Below are 10,406 nucleotides of genomic sequence, written 5' to 3'. Positions count from 1 at the left end.
ACTTTTCAGTAGCTTGTGTTATTTATTTTCCCTCCGCCTTTCCACAGGGACATCTATTGGGCTGGAGGATTCACAACACGCAGGAATCTTGCCCGACCAGAAAGCTCCCAAAGCAGGAGTCAAGTGGTACCTTGAAGACCAAGCAAGTTTTATGGAGGGCGGAAGCTTTTCGTGTGCTCTCTAAGCACACTTCATCAAACCAGGGGATCAGGTATTGCGGGGCCAATCGCATACTCTCACATGATAGAGGTTTACAAGATCGTGCATGGGATGGAGAAAGTAGAGCAAGAAGTCCTTTTCTCCCTTTCGCACAATACACGAACTCGTGGGCATTCGATGAAATTGCTGAGCAGTCGGGTTAAAACGGATAATAGGAAGTCCTTCTTCACCCAAAGGGTGATTAACATGTGGAATTCACTGCCGCAGGAGGTGGTGGCGGCCACAAGTATAGCCACCTTCAAGAGGGGATTGGATAAAAATATGGAGCAGAGGTCCATCAGTGGTTATTAGCCACAGTGTGTGTGTGTACACAAACACACACACACACACACACACACACTGCTACAGCACCAACCCCAAATCAGACTTTTCCCTGCAGCCACTGTGGCCGGACCTGCCTGTCCTGCATTGGTCTTGTCAGCCACCAGAGAGCCTGCAGCAGACGTGGACTACTGCACCCTTCTTAAATCTTCGTTCGCGAAGCCAAGCCGAGATATATATATATATATATATATATATATATATATTATATATATATATATATATATATATATATATACCACTGTGTGACACACAGTGTTGGACTGGCTGGGCCATTGGCCTGATCCAACATGGCTTCTCTTATGTTTTTACGTTCTTAAGCACACTTCATCAGACCAGGGGATTGTGGGGCCGAAATGGAAGCAGTTTGTTTTATGAAAGTATGCAGACTGATCACATGGTAAACCAGTGTGGCTTGGCCATTTGGTTTGGAGAGCCATAAAAGGTAATAAAGTCCTCTGCCAATTGGCGTTTCTGTAAGAAGAAGAAGATATTGGATTTATATCCCGCCCCCCACTCCGAAGAGTCTCAGAGCGGCTCACAATCTCCTTTCCCTTCCTTCCCCACAACAGGCACCCTGTGAGGTACATGAAGATATTGGATTTATATCCCGCCCTCCACTCCGAAGAGTCTCAGAGCGGCTCACAATCTTCTTCCCCTTCCTCCCCCACAACAGACACCCTGTGAGGTGGATGAAGATATTGGATTTATATCCCGCCCTCCACTTCGAAGAGTCTCAGAGCGGCTCACAATCTCCTTTCCCTTCCTCCCCCACAACAGACACCCTGTGAGGTAGATGAAGATATTGGATTTATATCCCGCCCTCCACTCCGAAGAGTCTCAGAGCGGCTCACAATCTCCTTTCCCTTCCTTCCCCACAACAGACACCCTGTGAGGTAGATGAAGATATTGGATTTATATCCCGCCCTCCACTCCGAAGAGTCTCAGAGCGGCTCACAATCTCCTTTCCCTTCCTCCCCCACAACAGACATCCTGTGAGGTGGGTGGTGCTGGAGAGGGCTCTCCCAGCAGCTGCCCTTTCAAGGACAACCCCTGCCAGAGCTATGGCTGACCCAAGGCCATGCTAGCAGGTGCAAGTGGGGGAGTGGGGAATCAAACCCGGTTCTCCCAGATAAGAGTCCGCACACTTAACCACTACACCAAACTGGCTCTCTCTAAGTCTAGGTGAATCACAAAAGGACGTGTATTTCCAAGTTGTAATCCACCTAATTTACTTATCGACATCAGTCAATACATTATAAACATCTCTCTAGTCTGCCATTAGAAAACATACAAGAACACATAAAATGAAAATGGGTGAAGTATATGTAATGAGATAAATAGTCAATATCCCTTATTTGAGTACGTCAGTATAAAACATTATTCTGATACACTATTATAAAAGAGAAATACATTGAATACTGTGGATGTATAGCTATAGTCACTGAGAATGGGTTTAGCAAATGTAATGAGATAAGAAACCAATATCCCTGTTCAGTCCTGGGAGCTTCCAAGTTTCATAATAATTTGTAATTCAGCAATTTCTCTCTCCATTCTGTTCTTGAAGTTCCTTTGCAGTAAAACAACCCACAGACCTTGAGGTCACCAGTTCTGGAAAGCTCCCAGTTCTGGAAGGAGAGAAATCAATCGCCCCAAATCCCAGGAGAAGAGAAATAAAAGTGGACCTTGCCCCCAAGGCAGTGCAGAATGGAAACAGGCTTTCTTTGGTCTTAGAAGAAGAAGAAGACTGCAGATTTATACCCCGCCCTTCTCTCTGAATCAGAGAGCAGTTTACAATCTCCTGTATCTTCTCCCCCCACAACAGACACCCTGTGAGGTGGGTGGGGCTGAAAGAGCTCTGACAGAAGCTGCCCTTTCAAGGACAATTCCTAGGAGAGCTATGGCTGACCCAAGGCCATTCCAGCAGGTGCAAGGGGAGGAGTGGGGAATCAAACTTGGTTCTCCCAGGTAAGAGTTCGCACATTTAACCACTACACCAAACTGGGTCTCTTACACTCTGATTTTACCCTCCCTTGGAGGAGTTTTGTGTTCCTGCATGAGTCCCTGTTCTGAGTGTCTGCCAAGCAGTAAATCATAAAACGACTTGGCAAGCCACCTCATTTCGAGGCTTCTGTTGTGTCTCTAGGACAGGAGCAGTTGATCTGGTGCGGGGAGGAAATGTGGAGGCCAATTGAAAGAACAGGAGGCCAGAGAAACAGCTGATTCAGAGATGCAGCAGGCAGCCTCTTTTGAGTGGTGCTAATTCTGTACAGTAGGAGCAATAGATCTAGGAGTCACACTCAAGATACAGAGATATGGGACAGTTGCTGACCTCCAGCAGAGCAGGACTGGAAGAAGGCATGCGCCATATCACGCAGAGACACAACGGGAAGCCTCCCCTCTGTACTTTTAGGCTCTGGGAGGCTCTAATATCGCTTCATTTATTTTTAACAACCTAGTTCTAGAATTGCTGATGGTAGGGCTGCCTTTCCCCCATTTAACAACTGCAGGAAATGGAGTGAGTTATGTGCTGTCAGAGATAAAGCTTTATCTGTTGAACATCTGCCCGCTGCAGTATCATTAAAGGAACAGGAGCCCTGGCAAAGTGGTAAGCAAAGCCTGTCTTTAATTTTTAGGTGGGTGAGAATTTTGGAAGCGTCTGCTTTTCCTCCTAATTCTCGCTTGGCTGCAGTTTAGTTATAGGCCGAAAAATCGGGAAGCAGATCTTATCTGAGGCTCAGAAGTGGACAGGAAGTGTGTGTGTGGAGGGGAACAGAGAGCTTCGTGGAGAGCCAGTTTGGTGTAGTGGTTAAGTGTGTGGACTCTTATCTGGGAGAACCGAGTTTGATTCCCCACTCCTGCAGCTGCTGGAGTGACCTTGGATCAGTCACAGTTCTCGAAAGAGCAGTTCTCTCAGAGATCTCTGCGCTCCACTTAGTTTGGTGTAGTGGTTAAGTGTGCGGACTCTTATCTGGGAGAACCGGGTTTGATGCCCCATTTCTTCACTTGCAGCTGCTGGAATGGCCTTGGGTTAGCCATAGCTCTGGCAGAAGTTGTCCTTGAAAGGGCAGCTGCTGGGAGAGCCCTCTCCAGCCCCACCCACCTCACTGGGTGTCTGTTGTGGGGGAGGAAGGGAAAGGAGATTGTGAGCCGCTCTGAGACTCTGTCCTTGAAAGGACAGCTGCTGTGAGAGCCCCCTCAGCCCCACCCACCTCACAGGGTGTCTGTTGTGGGGGAGGAAGAGAAAGGAGATTGTGAGCCACTCTGAGACTCTTCGGAGTGGAGGGAGGGATAGAAATCCAATATCTTCATCTACCTCACAGGGTGTCTGTTGTGGGGAGGAAGGGAAAGGAGATTGTGAGCCACTCTGAGACTCTTCGGAGTGGAGGGTGGGATATAAATCCAATATCTTGTTCTTCTTAAAGCCCCAAATCTGGGGAAATCTGTTTCGTGACAGGACTGCGCAAAATACACAGGCTTTGTTCATGAGCACAGTCCGATCTGAAACCTAAGAAGACATTTTAGGGGGAAAGAAAAAGAAAGAAAAACCACTTTGGAAGTTAGCAAAGCGTGGCTTGGGGCCAGACGCATTTAAAATACCCTACCCAGCGTCTTTTCTTCTGCAGCCTCCAAACGAAGATCGTTCCTCCCGGAAAAGCTGAGGTTTCAGTTTGCCGACATTTGAAAGCACTTTGCATTCTAGAATCTACAACACCAGCCCTTTAGGGAAACAGAGGCCAGTTGGTTTAAAGGGGCATGAAAAAATCCTGAGCAAAGCCCGTCGTTTTTTCCGGATTGTCATGAGCTATTCTGCAGGGCTGGATTAACAAGTAGGCCGAATAGGCACTGGCCTATAGGCCCCTACACCTTTAGGAGCCCTGGGCTGGCTCCCCCCCACCCCGGTTTCCCCCCTGCTTGCAGCCCTCCCAGCCTGCATGTGCAGCTGGGAACTGAGCCGCTCTTTGCCCGCCTTGCCTGGTGCGGCTGCTGCTGGGGTTGTTGCCAAGTTTACCTCTCTCTGCCTCTCCCCCACAGCTTTGCCAAAGGGGCTTGTGCTGCCATTATCTTGGTTTATTCCAGATTGAGAGTAAAGACGTGATAAGAAGAATCATGCACACTGGTCAGTACTAGTGGCTGTTACTTAGGGTTGCCAATCCCCAGGTGGGGGCAGGGGATCCCCCAGTTTGGAGGCCCTCCCCCCGCTTCAGGGTCATCAGAAAGCGGGGTGGAGGGGAGGGAAATGTCTGCTGGGTACTCATGATTCCCTATGGAGACTTATTCCCATAGAAAATAATGGAGAATTTATCCACGGGTATCTGGGGCTCTGGGGGCCCTGTTTTTTGAGGTAGAGGCACCATATTTTCAGTATAGTATCCAGATGCTCTCCCCAAAATACTCCCTAAGTTTCAAAAAGATTGGACCAGGGGGCCCCCAAAGAAAGTGCCCCTATCCTTTATTACTTCCTATGGAAGGAAGGCAGGCAGGCATTTAAAAGATGTGCAGTCCCTTGAAATGTGATGGCCAAAACTCCCTTTGGAGTTCAATTATTCTTGTCATACCCTTGCTCCTGGCTCCATCCCCAATGTCTCCTGGCTCCACCCCCAGTGTCTCCTGGCTCCACCCCCAAAGTCCCCAGATATTTCTTGAATTGGACTTGTCCTTGAAAGGGGCAGCTTCTGTCAGAGTTCTCTCAGCCCCATCCACGTCACAGGGTGTCTGTTGTGGGGGAGGAAGGGGAAGGAGATTGTGAGCCACTCTGACACTCTGTCCTTGAAAGGGCAGCTGCTGTGAGAGTCCTCTCAGCCCCACCCACCTCACAGGGTGTCTGTTGTGGGGGAGGAAGGTAAAGGAGGTTGTGAGCCGCTCTGAGATTCAGAATGGAGGGCAGGATATAAATCCAATATCATCATCTTCTTCTTCTTCATCATCATCTTCTTCATGTCAAGCTTTCTAAGGAGCCTTTGATGAGGAACTTTATCAAAAGTTTTCTGGAAGTCAAGGTAAACAACGTCTATCGGGTCTCCTTTGTCCACATGTTTGTTCACCCCCTCAAAGAAATGTAATTATTATTTATTATTATTATTATTACTTTACATTTATATCCCGCCCTCTCCGCAAGCGGACTCAGGGCGGCTCACAACATCATAAAAACAAGGGAAGGGACGGTGGCTCAGTGGTAGAGCATCTGCTTGGGAAGCAGAAGGTCCCAGGTTCAACCCCCGGCATCTCCAAAAAAGGGTCCAGGCAAATAGGTGTGAAAAACCTCAGCTTGAGACCCTGGAGAGCCGCTGCCAGTCTGAGAAGACAATACTGACTTTGATGGACCGAGGGTCTGATTCAGTATAAGGCAGCTTCATATGTTCATATAATCAATTCAATAAAACATATAAAACCATAATTTACTTATCAATTTAAAACTATTAGCGCTGTCTCAGTCCAATCTAGGCGGTATTGACTTTTGCCTATGCTCGCCAGCATTCTGTGGGATGTCCGGTGGCCGCCCATTTTCAATCAACCACAAAAGCCTGTTTAAACAGTTCGGTCTTACAGGCCCTGCGGAACGCCGACAAATCCCGCAGGGCCCTTATAGCTTCTGGGAGGGTGTTCCAGAGTTCTGGTGCTGCCACCGAGAAAGCCCTGGATCTTGTTATGCATAGCTTGGCTTCTTTTGGGCCAGGGGCAGACAGCAGATTTTTTGTCCCTGATCGCAGTGCTCTCTGGGGAATATATGGGGAAAGGCGGTCCCGTAGATAGGCAGGTCCCTGACCATATAGGGCTTTAAAGGTTAATACCAACACCTTGAAGCGAACTCGGAACACAACAGGCAACCAGTGCAGCTCTCTCAGCACTGGCTGAATGTGCTCCCGTCCTGGTAGCCCCATTAACAGCCGTGCCGCAGCGTTAGTGAGGCAAGATCTTCCCTTACAGAACCCATGCTGAGTCTTCCTCAATAACCCATGTTCATCAATGTGCCTACTCATTCTGTCCTTGATAATGCTTTCTACCAACTTTCCCGGTATTGAAGTCAGACTGACTGGCCTGTAATTTCCCGGATCTCCTCTGGAACCCTTTTTAAAGATGGGGGTGTAATTTGCTACCTTCCAGTCCTCAGGAACGGAGGCAGATTTCAATGAAAGATTACAGATTTTTGTTAGAAGATCCACAAGTTCAACTTTGAGTTCTTTCAGAACTCTCGGATGTATGCCATCCGGACCCGGTGACTTATTTGTTTTTAATTTGTCTATCAGTTGTAGGACCTCCTCTTTTGTCACCTCAATTTGACTCAGGTCTTTCAACACCCCTTCCAAAATTAGTGCTTCTGGGGCGGGCAAAAAGTTCTCATCTTCCACAGTGAAGACGGAGGCAAAAAATGCATTCAGCTTCTCAGCCATTTCCCTATCCTCCTTCAGTAATCCTTTTACCCCATGGTCATCCAAGGGCCCCACTGCCTCCCTGGCTGGTTTCCTACTTCTAATATATTTGAAGAAATTTTTATTGTTGGTCTGTTTTTTGCAATATGCTCCTCATAGTCCTTTTTTGCCTGCCTGATCACAGTCTTGCATTTGATTTGCCACAGCCTGTGTTCCCTTTTACTAATCTCACTTGGACTGGTTTTCCACCACTTAAAGGAGTCCTTCTTACCTTTTACAGCTTCCATTACTTTGTTTGTTAACCATGCAGGCCTTTTCTTATGCCTATTTGTGCCTTTCCTAACTTGTGGTATGTATTTTATCTTCACTTCTAGGATTATAGTTTTAAATAGTCTCCAATCTTCCCCAAGGGTTTTGACCGTATTTACCTTTCCTTTCAGTTTCCTCCTCACATGCCTCCTCATCTCAGAAAATTTACCCCTTTTAAAGTTAAACGTGGTTGTGGAGGTCTTTTGGGGCAACCCCTATTTATACAAACGGGGAAATCAATAACATTATGATTTAAATTAAAACACACACACAAAACCATAAGAATGAGTTAGGGGTAGCCAAACTTTCTTAATGCAAGAGCCAAACAGAATAAACGTCCTGTGTCTGAGAGCCGCAAGACATATTGGAGAGCCACAGGACAGGAAGGAAGAAAGGAAGGAAAGCAAATAGGTGGTGGGGGGGGGAGGTGGAAAGAAAGCAACTTTAACTTTATATGCACTTTCCAAGCTGCCAGCTGGCTTGGCTTGGAGAAGTGATTTAAAGAGAGAAGTTTTTTTTTCTTTTCAGTTTTCAAAAGTTTTATTAGTTTCAGTAAAGATTAGGGGTAGGGACAGGGGAAAAAGGAAAATAAAAGCACAATGCATTCTGACCTTATTTTACATAAAATACTTCCCAAAAACACAAAGATAATTCTATAATGTTTTCTTTACATAAATTGTCCCATATTATTTTATCTAAGCTGTATATAATCCATTTAAAAATTTTACAGTATAAGTCTTTTGATATTCTCTAATAATTTTGACAATTCCAATAAAGGTAAATTTTATAATATAAAATACAGGAAAAAAAGAAATCAGTTCACACCAGAGAGCCTTAAGAGACTTGAATGTCTAACCAGGCATACGATTTCATCCAAACTGAGATTTAAAGAGATTTAACTCTAACAGTGCAATTCTAAGAACGCTTTCCTGGAAGTAAGTCCCATTGAGCAGACTTTAGTAGAATTCTGAGTAGACCTGCTTAGGATTGCATTTTCCAAGCCACTAGCACAGAGGAGTCAAACTCATTTGTTATGAGGGCCGGATTTGACATAAATGAGACCTTGTCGGGCTGGGCCACGTCTGTACCTATTTAAGATTAGGTAGCAGAGAAACACATTTTATAAAGAACACAGACAAACACAAATATATATATATATATATATATATATATATATATATATATATATATATATATATATATATATATATATATATATATATATATATATATATATTTAAAAAAACTTCTTTCCTTCCTTCCCAGGGGACTGGGGGAAGGAGCCTCAGCCAATAGAAGGAAGGAAGAGCGGCTTGGCTCAGTAGCAAAGCAAGCTCTCCCTCCCCCCACCCTTCCTCCCCAAGGAGGGAGCCTCAGCCAATGGAGAAAATAGAGGTTTTGCTCTGTAGCTCCTGTACAATCAAGCAAGCCTCGCAAAGGGTGATTGACATGTGGAACTCACTGCCACAGGAGGTGGTGGCAGCTACAAGCATAGACAGCTTCAAGAGGGGATTGGATAAAAATAAGGAGAAGAGGTCCACCAGTGGCTATTAGCCACAGTGTGTATATATATTCCTTGAAGAAATCCCTTAGCACCTGTCACATCAACCATCACCAGGGGTCTGACCTAGCCTCAGATCGCAAAGCATGGAGGCACACCATCCACCAGGCTGTCTCTTCCTTTGAGAACGCATGCATAGCTGGTCTTGAGGACAAAAGGAGATTGAGGAAGAATCGCACTGCTACAGCACCAACCCCAAATCAGACTTTTCCCTGCAGCCGCTGTGGCCGGACCTGCCTGTCCCACATTGGTCTTGTCAGCCACCAGCGAGCCTGCAGCAAACGTGGACTATTGCACCCTTCTTAAATCTTCGTTCGCGAAGCCAAGCCGAGAGAGAGAGAGTATATATATATATATGTATATCTGTGTGTGTGTGTGTGTATATACACACACATATTGGCCACTGTGTGACACGGCCGCAGTTTGGCCACCCGGGACTGTGCCACGTTTTCAGTTCAAGAAACGCTGCCTTTTGCAATAAAATAAATCCGGGGTGGCCAAAGGTAGCTCGCGACATGTTTTTTTTTTTTGCCTACAACTCCCATCAGCCCCAGCCAGCATGGCCGATGCCCGGGGCTGATGGGAGTTGTAGGCAAAAAAAACATCTGGAGAGCTCCCCTCGGCCATTCTTGCAAATGATCCAGAAATCTTGCCGTTTGCAACACGCACTGCCTTTTCTAGCCGAGGCGGAGTCTTTCCCGCCCCTTGACACGCATCTCCGCCCGCCCGCGTCACGTGTGAAAGGGCCGCTCGCTCACAAGTCGCGGGAAAGGAAGGGAGGCGGCGCCGGGGAGGGAGGGAGGAAGGAAAGGCCGGGGCTGATCCGCCGGCCCGCCCCGCCCTTGCCCCCGCCTCCGGCGCCGACGCCATGGAGGCCTTCCTGGGAGGCTGCCGGGCCGCGCTGCAGGTACCTTCGGGAGGCCAAAGACGCGTGTCGGGAGACGGGGGAGGAAGGCGCGTGTGCACGCGGCTTCGCTTTGGCAGGGCTGCAGCGCGCGCAACCCCCAAATTAAAAAAGTGCATTTCTCACCGTGCAATTTCACGGCTGCGCCCAGCACCCAAAGACGCCCCGATATTTTAGGACCCCTCCTTTGCAACGCCCGCCCCCGGGTTAGTCGTTGTGCAAAAGAAGCCCCCGCTTCTGGGGCTTCCCGCGATGCAGGGGTCAATCCATCCCTCCCCCTTTCCAGAAAGGTTTCTGTTGACTAGAGCTGGGTGGCCTGGCCTGGCCTGGGTGAGGCTGCCGGTTCCAGTTCAAGAAATATCTGGGGACGTTGGGGGTGGGGCCAGGAGACGTTGGGGGTGGAGCCAGGAGACTTTGGGGGGTGGAGCCAGGAGACTTTGGGGTGGAGCCAAGATCAAGGCTGTGACAAGCATCGTTGAACTCCAAAGGGAGTTCTGGCCCTCGCATTGAAAGGGACGGCACACCTTTTCAATGCCTTCCTGCCATAGGAAATAATGAAGGATAGGGGCACCTTCTTTTGGGGCTCATAGAATTGGACCCCCTGGTCCAATCTTTTTGAAACTTGGGGGGTATTTTGGGGAGAGGCACTAGATGCTATACTGAGAATTTGGCGCCTCTACCCCCAAAAAACAGCCCCCCCCAGAGCCCCCGATACCCGCAG

At 47.7% G+C, this 10,406-nt stretch overlaps 1 protein-coding gene across 1 annotated transcript in view; it reads left to right on the top strand.

Annotated features, from left to right (window-relative positions):
• The first annotated feature begins 9,580 nt into the window (after positions 1 to 9,580).
• The window catches only part of PRUNE1 (prune exopolyphosphatase 1), a 73,516-nt gene continuing 72,690 nt past the window's right edge, over positions 9,581 to 10,406 (top strand). Inside the window, exon 1 of the mRNA XM_060256411.1 lies at positions 9,581 to 9,688. Within this exon, the coding sequence (XP_060112394.1) occupies positions 9,650 to 9,688 (39 nt within the window). The 5' untranslated portion in view covers positions 9,581 to 9,649. The remainder of the gene's footprint in view (positions 9,689 to 10,406) is intronic.

This window comes from Heteronotia binoei, chromosome 1 (genome assembly GCF_032191835.1).
Source record: "Heteronotia binoei isolate CCM8104 ecotype False Entrance Well chromosome 1, APGP_CSIRO_Hbin_v1, whole genome shotgun sequence".
In the NCBI taxonomy this organism is placed as follows: Eukaryota; Metazoa; Chordata; class Lepidosauria; order Squamata; family Gekkonidae; genus Heteronotia; species Heteronotia binoei.
Note: the sequence above shows the minus strand (reverse complement) of the source record. Positions and strands in the feature narration are given on the sequence as shown.